Source organism: Centroberyx gerrardi, chromosome 9 (genome assembly GCF_048128805.1).
Source record: "Centroberyx gerrardi isolate f3 chromosome 9, fCenGer3.hap1.cur.20231027, whole genome shotgun sequence".
Classification (NCBI taxonomy): domain Eukaryota; kingdom Metazoa; phylum Chordata; class Actinopteri; order Beryciformes; family Berycidae; genus Centroberyx; species Centroberyx gerrardi.
The window spans coordinates 9,339,576-9,362,891 of NC_136005.1; the positions used below are offsets into that span (position 1 = coordinate 9,339,576).

At 39.5% G+C, this 23,316-nt stretch overlaps 3 protein-coding genes across 6 annotated transcripts; 2 read left to right on the top strand and 1 right to left on the bottom strand.

The window, feature by feature from the left end:
- The first annotated feature begins 1,725 nt into the window (after window positions 1-1,725).
- On the top strand, window positions 1,726-10,535 carry LOC144539706 (uncharacterized). Of its 3 annotated transcripts, XM_078285606.1 has the most exons (14): window positions 1,726-1,730; window positions 2,285-2,492; window positions 2,706-2,851; window positions 3,036-3,127; window positions 3,345-3,454; window positions 3,698-3,783; window positions 3,927-3,977; window positions 4,136-4,186; window positions 6,877-6,954; window positions 7,074-7,165; window positions 7,270-7,328; window positions 8,155-8,334; window positions 8,425-8,468; window positions 8,629-10,535. In XM_078285606.1, exons 2-14 carry the CDS (start codon window positions 2,285-2,287, stop codon window positions 8,725-8,727), a joined length of 1,296 nt encoding a protein of 431 aa, XP_078141732.1. In that variant the 5' UTR covers window positions 1,726-1,730; the 3' UTR covers window positions 8,728-10,535. The 3 variants fall into 3 exon arrangements, with proteins under 3 accessions (XP_078141732.1, XP_078141730.1, XP_078141731.1); XM_078285604.1 differs by having other exon boundaries at window positions 3,345-3,783; XM_078285605.1 differs by lacking the exon at window positions 1,726-1,730 and having other exon boundaries at window positions 2,073-2,492; window positions 3,345-3,783.
- Window positions 10,536-11,004: 469 nt separating this feature from the next.
- LOC139926040 (uncharacterized) lies at window positions 11,005-15,483 on the bottom strand. Its single transcript, XM_071917600.2, has 8 exons — window positions 15,293-15,483; window positions 14,962-15,084; window positions 14,689-14,862; window positions 14,288-14,386; window positions 14,041-14,181; window positions 13,239-13,373; window positions 13,093-13,143; window positions 11,005-12,972 (listed from the first exon to the last, which is right to left on the bottom strand). Exons 1-8 carry the CDS (start codon window positions 15,363-15,365, stop codon window positions 12,188-12,190), a joined length of 1,581 nt encoding a protein of 526 aa, XP_071773701.2. The 5' UTR covers window positions 15,366-15,483; the 3' UTR covers window positions 11,005-12,187.
- A 62-nt stretch (window positions 15,484-15,545) lies between these two features.
- LOC139926060 (torsin-1A-interacting protein 2-like) lies at window positions 15,546-23,281 on the top strand. 2 transcript variants are annotated; one of them, XM_078285607.1, is made up of 8 exons: window positions 15,546-15,657; window positions 16,107-16,203; window positions 16,319-16,417; window positions 17,181-17,354; window positions 20,017-20,202; window positions 21,099-21,155; window positions 21,246-21,416; window positions 21,763-23,281. In XM_078285607.1, the coding sequence occupies exons 2-8, from the start codon at window positions 16,161-16,163 to the stop codon at window positions 22,524-22,526; spliced, it is 1,494 nt and encodes a 497-aa protein (XP_078141733.1). In that variant the 5' UTR covers window positions 15,546-15,657; window positions 16,107-16,160; the 3' UTR covers window positions 22,527-23,281. The 2 variants fall into 2 exon arrangements, with proteins under 2 accessions (XP_078141733.1, XP_078141734.1); XM_078285608.1 differs by having other exon boundaries at window positions 21,102-21,155.
- The last annotated feature ends 35 nt before the right edge of the window (window positions 23,282-23,316 follow it).

The window sequence follows — 23,316 nt, forward strand, 5'->3', positions numbered from 1 at the left end:
TGTTGCTTCTTTACTGGTTTTGATTTCACAGTGATTTATGAGATTGACTGAAGACTGTTTTCACTTATTAATTTAATCATGATTTATTTTCTGAGCATTTCATACAAGGCCTGACTGTATGTGACAGCTTTGTTTTCCATGTATTTTGGGTCTGTAAAGGGCTTGTAATGGTTGCCAACGTCGGAGTAAAATATATGTGAATATACCCAAAATTTCTTTCTGGATTGTATCTTAAAAGTCTTATTTTTCAGCATTTCAGTTATTTGTTTATACAGATAGATTAATCTCTAAAACAGTTACAGGTTCAAAATACATTTAGAACGCATGCTTAGCACTGACAACTATTTGTCTCACTTTCTGTAAGCCTTTGCATTAAGAGACCAGTCAAACTGAAAGTGAAAACATTTCTTCAGTCATATTAAATAGAAATAAACAAAGTCAGTAGTGGCATTAAAATCCATCTCTGGACTGGGTTATTCCCTTCTTCAAAGGACATTTAATCACATTGTGCAATACTTTGAAATTTTTATGTGATAAATTTCCACTATTAATTACTGTGTCCTTACACTCATCCTCATGTTTTACTGTAAAATAAACACTGTACTGATGATATGGTCAGGGAGTTTTACTTCTTTTTCATTATGCCAGCGGACAGTCATTATGATAGAATCAAAGCCGGGTCCAAGGGAAATGGTATACAATACTACTAAGATCTTGAAAATACTTTAACATTAATAGAGACTGTCATTATTTCCATGGTGCAGTGGTCCTATTGTATGTTCTTGAAGCCCTTATTTAAACCCTTATTTACGCAGGAAATTGATTAAGAACTCATTCATATTTTATATTATCATCCTGGGAGAGTAGGAATGGTTACACACAGAAAAATTCCAGTGTTAATAAGTATTGCTTTTTAAGTGAGAATTATTTTGAGATGTGTTGATTGGAGTGTTTGTCCTCTCATAGAGCTGATATGGCTCTGGGGCAGAAAGTGATGGGTGTGGACTTATATAAACAATGGCATGTTGATTGTTACACTGTCAGAGTTAAAGGAACACTGAGCATTTTGCTGTGACGACTTGCCCAGCACTACTGCATTCATTTGCCTTTGGTTTCTCAGCAGCAACACTGGAGCAGTTGGGGGTTCGGTGCCTGGCTCAAGGGCACTGCCACAGTCTGCTGAGTGAGGGAGGAGTGTTACGCATTCACGTTGCCCACGCAGATTTTCCCAGTGGGTCATAAGCCCATTGTCTAACTTCTAGGCTGAACAGACACATCTCTGTCAATAGTACACCACAAAGTCCAACAGAGGGCAGTGGCACATCATATTTTGTGCACTCTTGGATATGGAGGTAGCTGACGCACTTTTCAGAAAATCAGAGCTGACTTTCTTTTGAGAAAACATGAAGAAATAGCCTATTTTGCTGAGCTCTCCTATAGGACAGACTGAAGCAGTTACAGAGGAACATGTATGCCACTGGGAGACCAAGTCTTTGAGGTATTGGTCTAGTGAGAGGCCAAGAGAAACTGTAATTTTGTTTATTATGTTAGTCATACCTGTGGGTGGGCACAAGTACATAACACATAATTCTAACTTCCTCATGCAGTCAGCTGAGTTGTTGCACTGCTCTTCGGCAGCGATTACATGACTGTCCTGGAAGAGGGATCCCCCGTCTGTGAGGCCCTTCCCTTCCGTGGGAGTTTTTCCTTGTTCTCGCTGATGGTCTAAGGTTGTGAGGTGTCGTTTCCATTTATTGTTTTCATAATCTGGCTGTTGCGAAGCTCTTTGAGACTGTAACTGGGCTATACAGATAAACTTGACTTGACTCCAAGGTAAGAGGAAAGTAATCTAGTCAACATATTTTTGATTAATATTTATCGAAGAGATCTTCCAACAGTATTAAAACCAAGCAGATTTGTATAATATAAAAAGTCAGAAAAAGATTTAGAGAACTAACTTTTTTTTTTTCTAATTTAACAACTTTCTTGAAACCACTCTTAATTTTTAAGAGAAAGAAAGTCATGTTTCATGTTTTCAGTAATGCATCTGCTCTTTGTAAGCATGTCATACTGCTGCGTATTCTAAGGAAAACAATATACACAGGCCTTGTGGATACTTGCGGGGAACAGCTAACCTACTGATGCTACCAATCTCTCTTTATCCTTGCAACAGTCTTACAGTCAAGATTATCCATCCTCAAAGTCTGTCAACGGGTGTAGAAAGCTAGGAAAGATATGTTTGTATTGGGTTTCTGACACTTCAGTATTGCACATTTCTTTCCAGATGTGGACCCCCCACATGTTCTGCGGCATTTTGATCGGCCTCCACATCATCACAAAGGTGATGGGTTTCAGCAATGGCATATTCTCACAGTCTTGTGGATCAATGTCGCCTCAACATAAGTTTTCAGGAAATAACCTATATCCTCAGGACAGCGTATCACCATTTTATGTCAACTACACATGTGGCAACGAGGGAGAGCCGTTTACAGGTACAGAGACTATTTTTTCCCCATTTCCAGAGGTTTGTTTATCATTATAGATCGTTTGTTGCAACTTGACATTACTAAGTGCATTGCGGTTGTGTCTCTCTCTCTCTCTCTCTCTTTCTCTCTCTCTCTCTCTCTTTCTCTCTCTCTCTCTCTCTCTCTCTCTCTCTCTCTTTCTCCATCTCTGCCCTGGTGAAACTGCAAACCATTTTCCAGTCCATCTCTCAAGCACCCAATTCAGACCTTTTAGGGGGTTTATGTTACAGGCTCGGGAGTCAGACACAGGCCATGCTGTTGGAACATTTATTTTGCTTAAGGAGTATTCTCAAATGACTCGGCTCCTGGCGTGCAATGATTTAGAAGTAAGTTACCATCCCCCTGTTATAGTATTAGTAATCGTAGTGTTCAATTTTCTGACTTCATCCTCATCCTCTCCACATCCATTTTACTTCATGAATTTAAGTGAACTCTGCCACAACGTGACATCTTGTTATTAAGCTTTCCTTCTGGATGTGGACCCAGCTTTGCTCCTCTCTCTCTCCTCAGGGCTCGGCTGTTAGTCAGAAGAACAACCAAAAAAAGACTTTCATCCAAGTTAACTGGACAGCACCTGTACCAAGACCAGACATCGTTTTCAGGTCACTGTTAAAGTATTCATGCACTGTACAGAACTTTAATGACGTATCTTGCTCTTGCATGACTGTTTGTTTGTACATGCTTCATGAAGATGAATCGATACACAAGACCCTCCACAATTCAAGAATAAATCTCAACCTGGTCTGGCTTTTATCTAATAGCACAGTGTGCCGGTAATAGGTTTTGCATTACACTCTGTGCATGTTGGATCTGTTTCAGAGCCACATTTGTTGAGGATTTTAAGATATTCTGGGAAGAAGTGGATATCAATATATCTACACAAGCTTCTACAACAACAACAACAACTACTACTCAGCCAACTACACCAGGTGGGATCACTTCATCTCCTACCACTATTACATCCAATCCAACAGCATCCAACAACACAACAACAACAACAACAACTACTAGTCAGCCAAGTACACCAGGCGGGATCACTTCATCTCCTACCACTATTACATCCAATCCAACAGCATCCAACAACACAACAACAACAACAACAACTACTACTCAGCCAAGTACACCAGGCGGGATCACTTCATCTCCTACCACTATTACATCCAATCCAACAGCATCCAACAACACAACACCGACAACACCAACCTCGGACACAACCACCGGAAAACCTCCCCCATACAGATATCGACTTCTCATCCAGGTTTTTGACATTTTGCAGAAAGCCATGCATAAATATATAAACTCCAACTGTTTCCTGTGCATAATTGCTCTCTCTCTCTCCCTCTCTCTCTCTCTTTCTTTCTCCCTCTCTCAAATTATCTTCACTTCTCTCCCTGGCTACAGCTAGCTGTGACGTGCATAACTTTCACCAAAATTTTCTACACGGCGATTTTGGTAAGCGAATCTACACTCAGTATACGTGCCATTAGTTTATTACTTTATTACTTTATCTCATATCTAAACAAATTCTGTAAGAGAAATTCTCTCTCTCTCTCTCTCTCTCTCTCTCTCTCTCTCTCTCTCTCTCTCTCTCTCTCTCTCTCTCTCTCCAGTCATATAAAGAGTTCACGGTCCGTAGCTCTCCTCACCCTCGTCACAGCTGGGTAAGTCATGAAGTCACCTGTCCAGTGTGATATGGAATAGTCACTTAGTTAATTAATGAAGAGCAAGATGTTGCATTCCTTAATGAGTCAATATGGACCTTGATTTGTTCTGTATTTCTCTATAATTACATATAAAAATATGTAAAAGAAGGTACAATTAGGTAATTAGATTAAATGCAATCTAATGTCTTGTATTAAACAGAGAAATATAATAATAAAAATACAATTACAAATTACAAAGTAAATAATCAAAATTAAAATCTACTAACAATGGTCCTAAAGGTGAAATATAACTACATAGTGTTACAATATTCTGGAAGTTCTAATTAACATTCATTGTTTTTTTGTCTAATGTTACAGCAGGGTGTTACATATTGTGCGGCTAAATGTGTAAATTCTGGTACCTCTCCTAAACATAATCAGTGTGTCACGTGTTTTTCTCTGATATGACAGGTCTGTTGCTTTGACCTGCTGTAGGAAGGCCTTTCTGACAGCTTGGTGCAGGGGGCAGGAGAGGAGAAAATAGACCTCAGTTTCTATTTCCCCTGATGTAAAGTGTTTATAGACTCTCAGTTCTCTGGGCTTCCATTCCTTCTTATGACCACCTTTTTCAAGTTTACAGTCGCTGAGTCTGTACATTGTCAGTGTGCATCTTTGTTTGGGGTTTTTTACACTTACAAGATACTGTGCTAGAGAACATTCTCTATTCGATAAATGACAGCATTCTAATTTGGTGATGGATTTTGTTTAATTTTGCCAATTGTCAGTGTAAATGGTTTTGTTTTCTTTGTCATCTTTTTTCAGATGTGTTTTGGAGAGATGATGGAGGTCTTGGTTTTTGAGGTGGCAAGTTTCTTTGATGTTTCTCAGAGGCTCTGTCTCTGGGCAGAGGCTGTTACTTATAAAGGCTCGATGATGATATGATTCAGGAGCAGCTTGTGCCAAGTGAACCTGGAATTGAATTGCTGTTTTTATCATGTGGAGAGAGAGAGGGAAGTTTCCCGACTCTGCTCTACATGCATGGTTTGGGCTGTTTCTGTGGACCTTGACGATTTCCTTAAAGAATTGAAGCTGAAATCTTTCACTGGGAGTTGTGTCCCCTGGTGTATTCCTCTGGTTAATTAGAGGGCCCCACACTTCACTTCCATGCATAAGAATGAGTTGAATTACATTGCTGAATAGTTTTAGCCAAATTTTAATTGGAGGATTGAATTTATTTAGAGAACTAATGCTATAGTAGGCCCTGCACACCTTATCTGTCAGGGAATTTATTGCTTGGTCAAACCAGATGCACTGATGATTATACCCAAATAATTATATTCCACTGTATGTTGTGGCGTGGTCCCTCTCACAGTGAAACTGTATTTGGATTCCTGTGATCTGGCCTATTTTTTTAAATACCACAATCTTAGTTTTGTCGAGGTTGATGTCCAACACCCAGTTTTGACAGTAGGTCTCCAGCAGTGAGGGATTCTGCTGTAAGCCATGTTCTGTTGGGGATAATATAACCAGGCCATCTGCATACATGAGGAATTTAATTTCTTTGCCTTGTAGATCTAATCCAGGGCTTGGCGACTGTTCGAGAATTGTGGCCAATTTATTGATATAAATGTTGAACTCTGTTCTTTTGTTACCTATTTTTACACAGCAATGGTTGTCATAATATTTGGATTTGATTAGGTCATATATTTTACCACCAATACCGCTGTATGAGTTGGAAAAATAATCCATTATGCCAAATTGTATCTAAAGCCTTTTTTAGATCTAGATCATCATTTAGATCATCTTAATATGAACCGTGATTTGTTCTGTATTTCTCTATTAAAGGGATTAAAATGAGAATAACATGATTATGAATAATAATGAATGTTTCATTATAAAACGTGACCACAGGGTAAATTTGATAGAAAACACTATAGAGCCGGTCACCAGCAGCAGCTCTCTCTCTCTCTCTCTCTCTCTCTCTCTCTCTCTCTCTCTCTCTCTCTCTCTCTCTCTCTCTCTCTCTCTCTCTCTCTCTGTAGTTTTCTCTCATATCTAACATGTCTAGATCTCGTTTGCTGCACCTCACATACTAAGTACTTGGGTTTATTAAAATGAATGAATATACTTCATTCAGCTCAAACGAAATTGAGCTTTATTGGCACAAAATTGAATAGAAATTAGTTTTGCAAAAGCGTTTTGTGATATCACATCAAACATAAATAAATTCAATGTTTAAACATTTACAATGTTCCAGTACTAATAAGAGCAGTAGTTACAGAAATTCATTGGATACTTAGATTAGATTAGATACAATTAGATTCAATTAGATTAGATTAGATTCAATTAGATTCAATTTGATTCAATTAGATTCAATTTGATTAAATTAGATTAGATTAGATTCAATTAAATTCAGTTAGATTAGATTAGATACTTAATAAAACACTCAATGCCCTGTGTTCAGTAAATACAAGCCATGAATTCATAGTTAAAGATCATAATATGTTATGAATAGTGTAGTAGTTACATATTGTTTCTGAGATGAATTCAGCAGCAAGCAGAAATGTTTGCTTTTCCTGGGAATTTTGAGGAATTTGGAACTGCACTTTCAAATTTTGTGTGGTATATTTCTCTATTTTATTGTTATTTTATTTTTTTTGTTCATATTTGGTACATTCGCTTTGAAAATATACTTTATATTTTTGCAGGTGTTCAAGACATTGTGCAGGCTGCTTACTCTGATAGCTGAGACTGTCGCCTTGATCCTGTTATTTATTTGCTATTCAGTGAGTGCTAATCACTAGTGTACCAAATTTCTCTATAAGATTTTTTGGACAAATCTCTGAATGGTGCAAAGGGGTCATTTTTAACGTCCCCTCCCCCCTCTGTGTGTGTGTGTGTTTAGGTCCCTCTCATTGTTCTTGTGTGTGTGTTGATGTTCCTTAGTCTCCTAGAGCTGTTTCTCGTCCTTCTACCGATTGGAATCAGTCATGAACTGTAAGTCTCTAACAATATCTCTGCTTCAGTCTGAATATTTGATTCCACCCTTACATCAGTAACCCATGTGCACAGATGTTTTAACTTTTTCTTATGTGTTCAAGAAAGGACATCTGTGATAGCACTGTCAAAGTGGCCTCTGTCATCCATGAGATATTTACAAGTAAGGAAATTCACCTAATTCTAATAGCTAACTTTATCGCTCAGAGTGGAGATTATTTGTCTTCAAACTGAGATTGCACAATCATTTCATGTTCTGCGATGACTGAATCTAGTCCTCACATCAGGTCAAGACACTTCACAGCTACCACCATGTCTTCAGCGCAGAGGTGGTGACTCGAGTCACATGACTTAGACTCGAGTCAGAGTCACAATTTGAATTACTTGAGACTTGATACATGAAGAGAAGACTTGAGACTTGACTTGACTTCGGTTCTGGTGACTTGGGACTTGACTTTGACTTGTACTTTGATGACTTGAGAAGGTTTCTAAAGTCTTGACAAAAGATCTTGTGTTTGTGTAAATGACTTGGATTGAAAGTGATGAGATTTGTTCCAGCAGATGACTGAATTTAAATTCTGTTTTCTGAATTTGTATGGAATGATTGAATGTATTGAAGTTGAAACTGATTATAGAAATCAAACTCATGATACTCTTACCAAGTTCGTATCCTATTAAAACCATATTGCATTAAAAAGTCCTAGATATTTCGTTTTCCTTAAGATATTAAATTGATACTGGACTCTTGATTTGTTCTGACTTGACTTGGTGTTCACCATTTAGACTTGAGACTTGACATTAATGACATGGACTTGACTTGGACATAACTTGGTCATCTACATTTAGACTCGGGACATGACTTGAGACTTGTGCCTCAAAACTTGAGACTGACTTGGGACTCGAGCAAAGTTGACTTGGTCACACCTCTGCTTCAGCACCATGTCATTATTTGTCTCTAATGTTATTTCCAACTCTTGTTTCACACTCAGTTGCCACCATCTTCGTGGGACTTATAAAGATTGAGGAGAGTGTCCAGTGGGAGCAGAGCTGGGAAGTCTGTTGGTGTGTGAAAGTGGTGGCCGGTTATACAGCCTGGAGATTCCTGTTTTACATCTACGTCTTTACCAGACATATTTGCAGAGGAAAAACACTGAGGGGAGGCAAGATAGGTGAATTATACATGGTGTTATTTCTCTGCTGAGCTGTCAGTGAATAATCAAATAGAACAAAATAGCATTTGTCACTTTTTTCTGTTGCAGGGAGTTGCAAAACTCATAGCAAGTCTAAGAATCAAGGGGAAATGGTGAGTGTGTGTACTTTCATTAACCTATAATGACTTATCCTGATGATAATGTGTTTGTATCATCATAAAAACTATCAGGAACCTCAACATAACAAATCAAGCATTACTATCAAAATGAAAATTCATGTCTGTTTTTCATTACTGCAACTCTGAATTTCAGATGAAGTGCGGTGCCAAGATTGATTTTGCTTTCTCTATTATCTTCTACTTTGGAAACGCTGCTTTTGCTGTAGCTGTCATTGTTGGAATATTTTCGTGACAGGAAATGTATGTTATAGTTGGCTTGTACTCACATACTGCATGAAGATATGCTGGCAGCTTGTTTGCATGTGAATCACAGTTCTTCAGCGTTCACTGGATTTATTGCCGTAACACAATTTCATATTTTGTCATGAATTAGAAAGTTGGGAATTCAAATTAAAGTTCATTACTCAGTACTAGCTTTTGTGAAAGATACCAAGTATACAGTATCCTGTGAATGTTTACTTTTCATGTGTGTCTCTCTGGGTTGATGGTTCATGTAAAATACTTGTTGATTTCAATCCAAAAATAACAATAAAGTAAATAATTTATTACACTACATCACCAGTGTCACCAAACAGACTTTGAGAGGGCGTTTACTTATTAGATTATTAATGATTTCTTTTCCAAGGAAGTTGAACCCACTGATAAGGTCATGTAGGTCACAAGGAAGTGAACAGTCATGCCTGCTCAGCTTTTATGACTTCCTCAGACAACGTGTCTGAAATCTGAACGTCTGAAGTTGGAAATATTATATATATTTTGCTTCAACTAGAGTACTAGCTCTCTCTCTTATTGTGCCAGGCACCACCAGTCAGCACAGGAGGAATGTGTTAGCAGCATGTCTGCACTGCATGAGATACTGTGTGAAATGTGTTCCCATTATAAAAACAAGGAATGTAATTGCAAGCCTTGCTTCATCTAATATGGTTGTGTATCTTAAGTATTTGTGAACGTAAATGACAAAAAATCTAGGCGCACGCTCATAAGAAATAAAACGCGCTGTGTTTTTAAGTGCAAAGGTAAGTCATTCAAAATAAACTCAAAGAAACAGAACAATAAACAGGTCCATAAATCAGTCTGTGTTGGTCAACTGACCGGACTGTCGTTGGCTACACCAGGCATATCTGTGGTCATGATAATGCTAATGCTTAAAATTCACTGAGTCAGGATAAATAACATGTTTCGAATAGTGATCACTGCCCACGAGAGAGACAATTCAATATTTTGAAAAGATAAAAAACTTTTACTATTAGTTGACAGTTTGTCTAGATATAAAATTTGTATAATTATGTCAGAATGTGTCCACCAGCACACTGTATTTGATGAATTTCAAGACATTTGATAGGATTTCAATGGGGTGTAATTCATGTCCATAACTCAGGACTTACTAATCTTGTGTTATTTCTTGTTTTTATTATGTTTAATTTTATTTAGTTTCCCAATTTGATCTTCTTTTCATATATTTTACTGTTCTTGTTTTTATGCTATTTTGTAAAGCACAAACTGTTATTGTTTATATTTCCCTTAATCACTTTCACCTCTTCTTGAACTTCCCATGGTGAAGCCCTGCTATATATTCTTTACCTTTTATTCAGATTTGACTTGTTTTTATCCTTTGGTAAAAATTGCATTATGACGCTCCCTGTGGACAAAAATTCACTCCACTCACTGCTGGCTTTGTTTGAATTCTAATTTACTGGGTTGGAGATACTTGGTCACTCTGAAATGTATTACCCAAGCTTTTGATACAAGGACTGATTATATGCGAGTGACAGCTAAACTTGAGTTTTATAAGTACATCGAGGCTGCAAAGGTTTGCATTTGCAATATTTGTAAACCACAATATAAAACAGACCTGTATTTTGAGTTATAATGGGTTTAAGAGTTTCAAAAAGACAATTTTCCATCTACAAGTCAAACTCGTGAATAGAACCAAAATGTAAATGGATGAATTCCAGACTGAATAGTTAATCTTTGCCTGTTGGATATTTTGTTATCAGGATATGTTGTCTCTACTGTACATTTTATATCACGTCATTAAACATGCCATGCCAACTCACTGCTTTGGAGATTTAATCCATAAAAAAGCATGTCATTGTCTGGAGGATTGTGTGATTTAAAGATAATGCAATGTTTGATACTTTCGAGTTGGGCAACATGCAGCCATGTCCCAGTTCAGCTATGTCACCCACCCAGTAAACAAAGATATGGAGGCACAAACCTTAATCACTTAGTAAATGATTGAACTCCTGTGTCTTTATGTTTGTAACTTCCTTGTTTAGCCAAAGGCTTAATGTCAGCTTTAATTGTGTATTATACAATGTCTCTATCTAGTGGTAGAGAAGAATTTTATCTTCCATGACTCCAGAAGCTACGGACACAGCAAGAGGAAGCTCCGCCCTGAGTTATAAAAATGACTGTTCTATCAAAATAATCTTTATTGAAACAAATAAGAAACAGGTATTCATATAAGCAAAGCAAAGTTCATCTCGATATGATAACACAAGGGGAATGAAAGGAATGAGAAGCATCAGAATGGAGGAAACTATTGAAATAATTTTAAATGTGAATAAATCTGAATATGATCCCTCAGTGTAACAGGAATTGATACAGTATATCAATGATTATCAGGTAAAATGACTTAGCATTCACCTTTGCAACAATGAGTGTTTTGGTACATTTCAAATATAGACTAATCTTCTCCATATGAGTGTATAAGGCACAATTTGTGACTTGCTGACTAATATTTAGTCAAAATATGTTTTCAAATTCACATTCACTTTGAGAGAAACTGTATGTCTTAATATTGACACATATTAAAAAGAGACTTTCAGTATCAAAAGCCCAATTGTAAATTAATTTCAGTGGTTTCTTGAAAACAGGTGCAAAGAATAAACTTTTTATATTCAATATATACAGCTGTGTAAAAATATTCCAATCCAAGAAAAAGGTAACATATCAAATACACAGATACAAACCAAACGAAGGATCAAAAATACATACTCTTGTCTTCATGAAAGCCAATCCTCCAGGTAAGCTAGTTCATTAAAGAAATATCAGAAAATTTTAGTGCAAAAATACAACTGTGTACATATGAGAAGGAATGAATGAAACGACACCTTAGATATCTCCATAGGGACATTTGAACAGAAATCTAAAATGAGTGTGATCTAGGAGATTTGATACAGAATGATAAGAAATACGGACTTTCAGCTAAAACCAAGCAGTTTACAGAAAATTAAAGATAGTTTTTTCCTAGATCCAAAAGCATATTGAATGTATTCAAGTCAATGTAATTGCTATGGATCATCCAAAACTCTCTTCAGATGTGAAGTGCTGTCCGTTACAAAGCTGCTGAACAAGGTGCTATCAATTTCCGATTCAGTACAATACAGTGGATAAAATTGAACAAATAATCAAACACATTCAATATATATATATATATGTATATAAAAACAAAATCTAGCGCTGTACATCTCTTAAAGAAACTTTGGGTATGGAATAAAACAAACTGAAATGTCTTCTGCCCTTCTGGAATTTCTTCTGACGATCCAGGTTTTGCTGATGTGATAAGTGAAAACAACAGTGCAGTTGAACTGAATCTTAACATTGGACTGCAGCCATGAGTATATTATAATCTCTGAGAGAGGTGCACAAACACAACCTGACTTCCTCTGGGATGCCAGTTCAGTTCATCAACATCCCTTCTGCTCTACCTCTTTCTCAAATACCACAGGCAAGACAAGATGAGAGATGCGGCTCCATAGTCCGCTAAATTTGTCAAGGTCCATGCTGTTGAAGGCAGCCTGCCTGATGGAGCCCACAAACCTCTCCTTGATGTAGTCTTGCACCATCTCCTCCACCTCCTTTAGACTCTTCTGCCCCTCCACCTCTTCCTGGGGCAGTAGCACAGTAAAAGCCAGGAACACCTGCTTGTAGGCAGCGTTCTCGTGGTCGCAGTAGCGATAGAAGATGAGGGTGGAGCCGGGAGGCAGCTCCTCGAAGCGGTGGATGACAGCCACGGGCTTGTCCCCTTCGAAGGCCGCCCGCAGCTGGCGGTCGATGTCCAGCTTGACCTGATCGCTGTCCTGGCTGGCTTTACTGGTCCCGTCGATGTGGAGGACAGAGGCGTTCAGGGCGGCAGAGAAGGCGGAGGCCAGGCCCCGGGCCAGGCAGTCCAGTGTCCTCTCAGCCTTGTGGTCGGCCGTCAGGATCAGGCTGACTGGCTCTGTGGGATGGGCTGTCTGGAGATGCCTTTCCAGGCGGATCCTGGTCCTCTTCCACAGCTCAGAACGCTGGCCAGGGAACTGAGTCTCGAGGATAGACAATTGAGCTGCAAACTTGCCCGGATTCACAAACCTAGATGGATGCACTCCACCAGCTGCAGGCCCATGGAGGACGAGGACATTCTTGTACACCAGGAGAGCAGCAGAGCTGGCCAACACCATGAGGAGCAATACCCATAAGTACCATATGAACCCTGGAAGGACACAAGACCTTTCAGCCTGGAGACTTCGTATAAATATTCAAGTGTAGGTAGAAAAGTAGTTAAAGTATATTTAGGTTTAAACATCATGTAACTGAAATGGTTGTAGCTTACCCCTAGAAGAAGATTCAGAATTTCCCTTGATGACAGCAGATTTCTTTACCCCTGTTAAAAGAAAGTCTTGTCACACAAATATCAAAAATTTAATCGCTCAATAAAACATTCCTAAGGGCTGTAATAATCATTTGAAGCTTCTTTACCTTGTTTTATCTGCTGAACACTTGGTTTTGGTTTTCTACTTGGTGTAGAAATGTTATTCACACATCGTTGTGTTGTGCAGGACACCTCAGAGGTGGAGTATACCCTCGGGACATTGTGGTTGATCTTGAAAACTCCTAAAGAATGGGCAGAGCTTATTAATGTAAGATTCTGATTACTTTTTAATTCAGTTATAACTATTGATGTATTGTGGGTAGCAAAAATGAAAAAGTCACATAGCAACAGGGTTAATTTTCATTTTGAAGTCATCTTGAGATGACGATATCATTAACTTTAAAAATACTAGAACACACACCCAAAGAGGTGCAGACTATTCAAATGATAAAATATAGTAAAAGAAATAGTCACACACTCCTCCTTACATTTGCTATAAGCTGTTACCTTAAATAGTAAAACCAACCAAATCAACCAAACCAAATTTTAATCAAGTTGGTCAGCAAGTGGGCAACATGTCTCTGAGCCAGAGCTAAAGTCACTCCAGCATGACAGGTCTTTGAAAATCAGTATGGAAACACCTGTAGAAATTACTAAGTGTTTCTGCTTCTCTGAAGCAATTTAAGAGGATTTCCTCTTCTAATTCAGGCCAACTATAATTCCTGTCATACAATACTCTTTTTTTCCAGACTTCGCTGATTCTATTTGAACAGGTGTTTATCTAAATTGTCTTGGCCAACATTAGGCCTACAGAAAAGTTCTGATTGGGTATGAATTATGAAAGCCACTTATCAAGCCAGCTATTCAAAAGCAGTATGAATAACATGCAAGACAATCTGTCTATAGTACCAGCGCTCTTGGCTTTGGCCTTCATATTTTCCTGGTACTCTGCCATGCTGATGATCTTGGAGATCGGCACCTCGCGCTTGTTCTCCAGCGGTCTGAGTTGGGTGGCAGACTGGGTGGGGGCCGCTTTCCTTGATGATGGGACTGAAAACAAACAAGCCACAGTAGGACAGCTGTATGAAAAGTACCAGTCTTATCCTACGTCCATGCAATCATTCCCATGCTGAATGAGGCTAGAGTACTATCCTACCTTTCCTGGTTGGTATCCAGTCTGTGTCTACATGTTCAGGGTGACTGGATGGGCAGCGCTCCAACACCACACATGGAGTGAAGTGCTTGTCTAAGGAACCTGTTTCAAACCAAGGGATAGCCTCTGAATTTGACCATAAAACTTAAAGAAAACCTGCCAAATAACTGCCTGGTATTAGGTGTAATAGTGGCAAGTAGCTTTATGAATCAGACGTAAACAAAAATGACCAGGTTAAATCTGTAACTCTGATGTGACTTCTGCCATTTGATCACACCTGCATGCTGAAGGATCAAAAAAATGGTGGCCAGGTTCTCACTGAGATCTTATTAAAAAAACAGTCTAAACACAATCTAACTGTAATCTAATAACATCATAATAATCACAAAGAAGTGACAAGTAACCTTGACACATCTTCTGTTGATGAGTTCTATGTGGGGGATCCTCCTCGGTAATCATTTCCTGATCTTCGTTTTTCTCCAGGCTGTCATTTGTTTCCTGAACATCCATCTCATTTTCATCACCGCTGCCGCCCGCTTCTCCTCCAGCCTCCAATCGGATCTTCTTGCTAGGGCACTCTGAGTTAGACAGGGAAATAAGTTGTGTTTGCACCACCTTAGCCAATGAACACTTAGGGCATTGTAACAAGGCAAATGCTGCTAACTTGAGCATCCTACCTTCATCCTCTGAGGCATTCTCTGCATCTTTGGAACCGTTTACAGCTGCAACTGGGACTTTATTTTCTATCTCCCTTTTCGTCCTCTTTAGAGGCCTCCTGGGTGTCAGTTCAACATTCAGTGCTAAAGAGGAAGGAAATTGTTATCAATGAAAAAATATTGTCCTCAGACATTATAAGCCAAAAACAAAAGCCAAAGTACAGCCAAGTTCACTTGCTATCAGTTTCCTGACGAAGCCAGCTAGCATGTAAAAATAAAGCACACATCCAAGGACCGTTTGTTGTTAATTTTAGCTAACATCAGTTAGCTTCGAACGCTAACTGTTGCTAACCTTTAATTGAAGACTGCCTCGTCGATCGTCTCGAGGGGAGAGGAACCTTATTTTGAGAAACCTTGGAATCCATGTGTGATTATAACGCGACCTAACAGCGCCAAAAACGTGAGCTAAATATTACGACAAAACATCGTGTTCACAATAGACTTTCCTGTAATTGTTAGGGGGGGGGGACATTTTGTGACAGGACACCGTCTAGATATCCGGAAACAAGTACCACTTCATATTTCTACCCAGAAACATCGGCAACGTCGATTGTTCCACCTGAACGTTGGTGATCTGTCAGTCCGTGATACACGAAAAGATAACGTAACGTTATAGGGGTCAAACTCTACGGGGATGTGATTAAAAGGAGGCGTTTGGTAAGACATAAAGTCATGAAGTTAATTAAGTTCATGAAGTTAGACGCAGTTACTGCTTATAGCTATGTATTTTGGGGAAGGGGTCTGCTTTGCTAACTGTTGGCTAATTTTAGCATCTTAGCCTGACGTTCAGTAAGTAACCTGTTAACGTTAGCTAACGTTGACTAACGTTAACTCACGATGCTACTTAGCTTGTTTTCCAATTAACTAACTAACTAGCAGTTGAATAAGTTAGATCGTTAGCTAACAGCAGCATTTTGATTCTTGAGTTAAACGTGATAGCAGTTAGCTACTACCCACCTTGGTTTGTTTACTGCCTACTCGTACAGCAAGTGCAGTTGTAGCCCCAAGTTGGTCTTGGGCACCCATAGGAAATATATTATGATGGCTGAAGAAGTACATTAAGCAAAATACTAATGTTAAATCTCACCCGTATCGTTTTTATGCAGCTTTGAAGGCCCTGAAATCCAGTTAACCGTCTTGAGTTGCCACAACCCAAACAAATGGCAGAGAAAGACACAGACACCGTCCCTCAGTACATGACAGGTACTAAAATGCTACAGTCAAAGGCCAGATGATGCCCCTTATTTTGTAATGACCAGCGTATTTACAAAACATCAACAACTATAATTTAATGCATTTTTTCTTCATTTTAAATCAGATGTCAAGGCAGGAGAAACACTGTCCACCAGCTTGAGTGATGAGCACAAACAGAAAGACCCGGACTCTGATCAGAATACAACGGAAGAGCGCTCAAAAGGTAAATAATATTATTAACCATTCTGGCATGAGTGCAATTTTTTGGATGATTATTTTAATTTATTATAACTGCTTTTGTGCCCCTTTTTCGGTGCTCAGCCAATAGAGGGGGCGTGGCCCTGTCAACATGCGTAGCACTGCACATCTAACATTCATGGTACAATTGTTGCTTTGGTCAGTTCTTAAAAAATGCCAACTGTCAAAATCATTAAATATTTCAAATTCCACAGATACAATTTTAAGCCAAATAGGAGGTACAAGCCAAGGGATATTAACATGGATGTCTCTCTCTCTCTCTCTCTCTCTCTCTCTCTCTCTCTCTCTCTCTCTCTCTCTCTCTCTCTGCTTCAGTCTTTGCCTTACTCGATCCCCCAGACAGGCTCCCTCACTTTTTGCCTGTCTTGTCCACTTTAGAGGATGGTTTCTCAAAGGGCATTGGTCATATTTCCACAACACTGACAGCTCACTTTACATTAACATGCCTATTGTTAAACAGTACTGTGAGAGTGGGAATGCAATTCTAATTGCACTGGACCTTTTAAATTCCACTTAAAATACACATGTAGAGTCAACTGTCTAAGTAATGTTTGACTTGTTGTGGAAGTTAAAATATTCTTTACCACAGACCACAGTGGGGAGACGAAAGCACCAGAAACAAGCACTGGAACTGAAGAGGATGAGGCTTACAAGGCACAATACAGTTTCTCTCTCTTCAATTTTTCTGTTTTGTAGTGACCTGATAATTTTTTTCTCCTATTGGCCAGATGATGGAAAAGGAGTGGAGAAAGTTAAGGATAACACAAGCTCCCCGCTGAAGCCATATCCCCAGAAAGAGGAGGAAGAGATAGTTGAACAGAGAAGTGATGAAGCCGAGACCCTTGGCCATGAAGTGAAGGCTACCGAACCCGCAGTTCCAGAGGGGACTGTAATTCCCGGAGGTAACCCTGTCACCTTTCCCTCATATACTTTGAGCTTTTCTTGTGTAAACTGTTATTTTGGGGTTACAGTGACCAGTAGATGATTAGTCAATTATGAGGTAGAGAAACTACTATCCAGGAGGAACACACATTTTGGACATAATCTGACTAAGGCTGAATGAGATGCTCTTAAAGAACTCTCTGACAACAAAAACATTGTTATAAAAAGGGCTGATAAAGGAGGTGCGGTCGTGGTGTGGGGTATTGAACAATACATTAATGAGGCAAATCGACAGTTACGGGACACTACTTTTTACCTCCCCTTAACAATCAACCCTATAATGACATTAACACAGGAACTTAAGGATATGCTCTTAAAGGCCAAAGATGAGAATTTGATTTCTGAACAAGAGTTTAAATTCCTTTTTAAACCAAACCCTCGCATGGCGTCTTTTTATCTTTTGCCTTAAGTACATAAGAACATGACCGATCCACCAGGAAGACCTGTTATTTCGGGCAATGAAACCCTCACAGAGCCTATTTCTAAATATGTGGACTTCTTTATCAAGCCCTTGCTCCCGTCTCTCCCCGCCTACGTACAGGACACGACTAACGTTCTCTCCAATATCAAGGAACACAATTATATTGGTCCTAAGTCTTTACTTGTTACTATGGATGTGGAAGCTTTATATACGAACATTGATCATGAACAAGGCCTTTCTGCCCTGAGATATTTTCTGGACAAACGCCCGCACCCACATGACCCCCCTACTGATTTCCTCGCAGACCTTACTGAATGGACTTTGAATAATAACATTTTTCTGTTTCAGGACAAACTAACAGGTGAAAGGCTGCGCTATGAGGGCTTGTTTTAGTCCATCTTATGTGGGCTTGTTTATGGGCAAATGGGAGGAGGATTTTGTGTTCCATTCTCGCAATGTATTTAAAGATAATATTATTTGGTGGGCACGTTATATAGATGACATTATGTGGTGGAATGGTACTGAAGATGATTTGTTGTCTTTTCATAGTTACCTTAACAACGCTAACACAAATGTGAAGCTTTCTTTGGAATATAATAAAGACAAAATTCATTTTCTAGACCTTGAAATCAGCAAAGATGGTAATGGTTATCTTCATACCTCGATCTTTAGAAAGAACGCACATAAAAATACCATACTCCATGCTAAGAGTTTTCATCCGGATACATTGATTAAGAACATTCCCTTTGGACAATTTCAAAGGCTGCGCAGAATTTGCGATAATGATTGTGACTTTAAGGAAAAGAGTGGTGAGATGTATAGTCGCTTCAGGGAACGTGGGTATTCTCCCAGTGTTCTAGATATAGCTCTCTCTAAGGCTAGCTCTCTTGAACGCCATTCCCTTTTAACTAGGAAGCCCATGACTGTAAAAAGTGATCAAGTTTTTTTTTTCTCTACCCGTTATAGTACCGAGGCTTACACTATACGTAACATAATCAAGAGGAATTGGGGTCTCATCCAGTGTGATGAGACCTTACGTGAGGTTTTTCTAGACCCCCCAGTATTTTCTTTTAGGAGGGCTCCTACCCTCGGTGATAGACTGGTGCACAGTCACCTATCTGGCAAGGAACAAGTCACATGGCTACCTAGAGTGCCCAGTGGTACCTATAAGTGTGGCCATTGTAAACAATGTGACATAGTAGTCAAATCAAAAGGGTTTACTCACCCAGTAACACAACAGTTATATACCACTAGGCATTTTATTAACTGTAAGACTACATATGTTATCTTCTTACTTTCCTGTTCTTTGTGTGACGCTTTTTATGTGGGACGCACTAAACAACGTCTACAGGACCGATTGGCTGAACATAAATATGCTGTCAAAACTGGTAATTGTGATTATGCTATTGCTAAACATTTTAAAGACATTCACAATGGTGACTCTGTCTTTTTTACAGCTATCGGTATAGATCATGTCCCTTTAACCTCTAGAAGAGAGGGGATAGACAGAGAACACTCAACCAAAAAGAGAGCCGCTGGATCCATAAGCTCCAGGCTATGGTGTTTCCTGGTCTGAATGACTCTATTGACATGGTTTCTTTTCTATAGACTTATCTGATTTATATATTGTGTCTGTATGTGTTGACATGACGTATGTTTGTTCATAGATAGATGTATACACTGACCTCTGCTGGTGATAGGTCAATATTGATGACCTTACCTGGTAATTGCCTTACTACCTCACCAGCTGACTGTCATTAGATTAATGTCAACCTATGTTATATATGGTATGTGAGGTGAACTGCTTTCATTGCTATACCCTGACGAAGGCCGTGTGTGCCCGAAACATGTTGGCTTGATTTTATCTGTTCGACCATGAACTAGCCTTTGATTAAAGCTTTTTAATCATATGAAGAGTGCCTTGGATTCACCTTTTTTTGACGTATATTTGTAGTGTGTTTATGTTTAGTCCACTGTCACACAGTATGTCTTGTCCCTGCACTGTATGTACTGTTGTCAGTCTTATATTATGTAACTGTTTTGTAATGTGTCAGATGCAAAGGTATGTTGGGAAAACTCAAAAATTTGACATGACTGTATACCAGCTCTGGAATGGAAGTAGAAGTAGGTGTTTGGGAAATTAAACATCAGTCTGTTCAGACTATCATTTACATGACTCTGGATTTCTCTGTTTCCTACAGACAGTGATCAACCAGAAGAGGAGATGACGCCTTTAACAGGAGGAACAAAAAGTCTAGTTTTGGACAGCAAGTCTAACGTGGGGAAGAACTGCGGCACTCCTCAGGATGATGACAGAAGTCATGGTGATAACAGTGGAGAGTCGCCAAGGAACAAGGATCCAACCGTGAAACCTGATGAGTTTTCCAGTGAGTTTTCTAATCTGGCTCTTACAGTTGAGTCGTCAGTACATTATTATTCACTGTATTACTTTACAGCTTTTAAAGATCCAGTGCAATGATTTTTAAGTTAGTCAGGAAAAGCTTGTTATGGATTTCTAACCAGAGGAGTGCAGTTTTTTGGACGATTATTTTAATTTATTATATTTGTGCCCCTTTTTCTGTGCTCAGCCAATAGAGGGGGCGTGGCCCTGTCAACGTAGCACTGCACATTTTTGGTATTCGTCATGTTTTAAGTGGAAGCATCTAACATTCATGGTACAATTGTTGCTTTGGTCAGTTCTTAAAAAATGCCTACTGTCAAAATCATTAAATATTTCAAATTCCACAGATACAATTTTAAACCAAATAGGAGATACAAGCCAAGGGATATTAACATCTCTCTCTCTCTCTCTCTCTCTCTCTCTCTCTCTCTCTCTCTCTCTCTCTCTCTCTCTCTCTCTCTCGCTTTGGTCATATTTCCACAACACTGACAGTTATAGTATTTCATTAGGAATTCTTTGGGAACACATTGACAAAGCTTTAATATTAAACCAGTGCGTTTTGGCTGCAGTAGCCTTTATCAGCATGCTGGGTTTTAATATTAAAGTTTTGTCAAATTGTTCCCCAAGAATAGAAGATTTTTTTTTGTCTCTTTTTGATTCATGCACCTTGGTGGAGCTCCAAGCTTGCGTCAGATTTTTTGACCCTGGATAGCTCACTTTACATTAACATGCCTATTGTTAAACAGTACTGTGAGAGTGGGAATGCAATTCTCATTGCACTGGACCTTTTACATTCCACTTAAAATACACATGTAGAGTCAACTGTCTAAGTAATGTTTGACTTGTTGTGGAAGTTAAAATATTCTTTACCATTTCCCTCAGAAGAAGACCACAGTGGGGAGACGAAAGCACCAGAAACAAGCACTGGAACTGAAGAGGGTGAGGCTTACAAGGCACAATACAGTTTCTCTCTCTTCAATTTTTCTGTTTTGTAGTGACTTGATTATTTTTTTTTATCCCATTGGCCAGATGTTGGAAGAGGAGTGGAGAAAGTTAAGGATAACACAAGCTCCCCACTGAAGCCATCTCCCCAGAAAGAGATAGTTAAACAGAGAAGTGATAAAGCCGAGACCCTTCGCCCTGCCACTGAAGAGGAGGCTACCGAACCCGCAGTTCCAGAGGGGACTGTAATTCTCGGAGGTAACCCAGTCACCTTTCCCTCATATACTTTGAGCTTTTCTTGTGTAAACTGTTATTTTGGGGTTACAGTGACCAGTAGATGATTAGTAGACAAGCAGATGATTTGTAGTAAAAACGACAAACTTAGCCGAGACGTCATTTTTTCAGTGTTTTTTGTAAAGAACAGCATATTGATTTAAGACTTAATAGATTGAGGATCACTTCAAGTTATTCTATAACTGTGTGTTTGTGTGCGTGGGTATGTTTCCATTATTGAATACATGTTATAAATGACTCATGAATGATTTTACAAAGTATTGATTGAGACGACACATGTGCCTGCATCTGTGTCTAATGTTCTCCGTAGGAAATACAAAATACTGGATACTAGTCTGCATAGTGGCACTTTCTTCCTTCCTGGTGCACCATCTCCGCCGCTGTGAGTCTCCGCCTGAGAAGACGGACGTGCGGAAAGTCGACATCTTCCTCAGGGAGCTGGAAATAGTGAAGACTCGGTTCCCAAACCAGCACCCTGAGCTGTGGAGGAGGAGTAAGATTCACTTGGCGAGGCACCTCCAGACAGCCCAGCCCACAGAGCCAGTCAGCCTGATCCTGACTGCCGGCCGCAGGGCTGAGAGGACACTGCACTGCCTGGCCCGGGGCCTGGCCTCCGCCTTCTCTGCCGCCCTGAACGCCTCTGTCCTCCACATCGACGGAGCCAGTAAAGCCAGCCAGGACAGCGACCAGGTCAAGCTGGACATCGACCGCCAGCTGCGGGCGGCCTTCGAAGGGGACAAGCCCGTGGCTGTCATCCACCGCTTCGAGGAGCTGCCTCCCGGCTCCACCCTCATCTTCTATCGCTACTGCGACCACGAGAACGCTGCCTACAAGAAGACCTCTCTGATCTTCACTGTGCTGCTGGGGGGAGAAGAGGAGCTTCATACCCAGCTTGGTTTGAGTACTGTGGAGGAGATGGTGGACGACCAACTGCAGAACAAGTTCCTCTCCTCCGGCCACCGCATCGCTTTCGACAGCATGGACCTTGACAAGTACAGTGGACTGTGGAGCCGCATCTCTCACCTCATCCTGCCTGTGGCAGCCGAGAAGAGGATAGAACATGGAGGGTGTTAAGGGACATGAAGAGACTCACACCTTTCTTTGAACTTCTCCTCAATGCACCAAACTATTGCCTGTCCATCAAATCCTTCACAGGGCTTTTATTGTCATCCTGAGCGTAGCTGCAGTGGATTTAAGCTTGAAGGTTTCTCCAAAGTCCAACAGAAAGACACTGAAGAGCAACATCATGCACTAAGATATCTATTTGTAAAAAAAATGTGGACATTCATCATGAATAAAAACTTGATTTCTGAATATTTTGACAAAATGAGGTTGGCTCTGGCACTTTACTCTTAGTCTTGTGATAAAATTTCAAAAAAGAAAACACTCAGAACCTGATTCAACTGGGTGTTAATGCAGATTTTGATTTTAGAATTTCAATGATAACTGCTGTGATTTTTACTTATAATCTTAAAAAGATATTTTAATGTTAAACTTGTTGTTCTATGGATGATATTGATTATAAAGAGTTACAAGACAGCACTATTCTTTTGGTATCACAACACAGGATATATGATTTTTTTTTTGTGATAATTTCTTTTTTCTGCAATTCTGCAATCCATGTACCTTTATATAACTTTACATATTCCGGGTTTTTATGTGTTAAATGATCAGGTCAGTAATACGTGGGTCATCATGGTGGAAATGGTTTTGATAGAAGAAAGTATGTGCATCAATGAAATGTGCCTTAAAATAAACTTGTAACTGGAAGTGTTCTGCTTGATTTACTGTCATTGATAAGCATGTTTTTGCTGCTAGAGGGCAGCAAAACCATACTTCAAACCAAAACTTCAACACCGGCCTG

Coding starts and splice junctions, on each gene's coding strand:
- LOC144539706 (XM_078285604.1), top strand. CDS start 2,285: ATGTGGACCCCCCACATGTTCTGCGGCATTTTGATCGGCCTCCACATC. Junction 6,955..7,073: donor TGTTATTTATTTGCTATTCA/GTGAGTGCTAAT, acceptor GTGTGTGTTTAG/GTCCCTCTCATTGTTCTTGT. Junction 8,335..8,424: donor ACTGAGGGGAGGCAAGATAG/GTGAATTATACA, acceptor TTTCTGTTGCAG/GGAGTTGCAAAACTCATAGC.
- LOC139926040 (XM_071917600.2), bottom strand. CDS start 15,365: ATGGATTCCAAGGTTTCTCAAAATAAGGTTCCTCTCCCCTCGAGACGA. Junction 14,182..14,287: donor CTGGATACCAACCAGGAAAG/GTAGGATAGTAC, acceptor GTTTGTTTTCAG/TCCCATCATCAAGGAAAGCG. Junction 13,144..13,238: donor TGTTCAGCAGATAAAACAAG/GTAAAGAAGCTT, acceptor TTCTTTTAACAG/GGGTAAAGAAATCTGCTGTC.
- LOC139926060 (XM_078285607.1), top strand. CDS start 16,161: ATGGCAGAGAAAGACACAGACACCGTCCCTCAGTACATGACAG. Junction 17,355..20,016: donor GGGGACTGTAATTCCCGGAG/GTAACCCTGTCA, acceptor TGTTTCCTACAG/ACAGTGATCAACCAGAAGAG. Junction 21,417..21,762: donor GGGGACTGTAATTCTCGGAG/GTAACCCAGTCA, acceptor TGTTCTCCGTAG/GAAATACAAAATACTGGATA.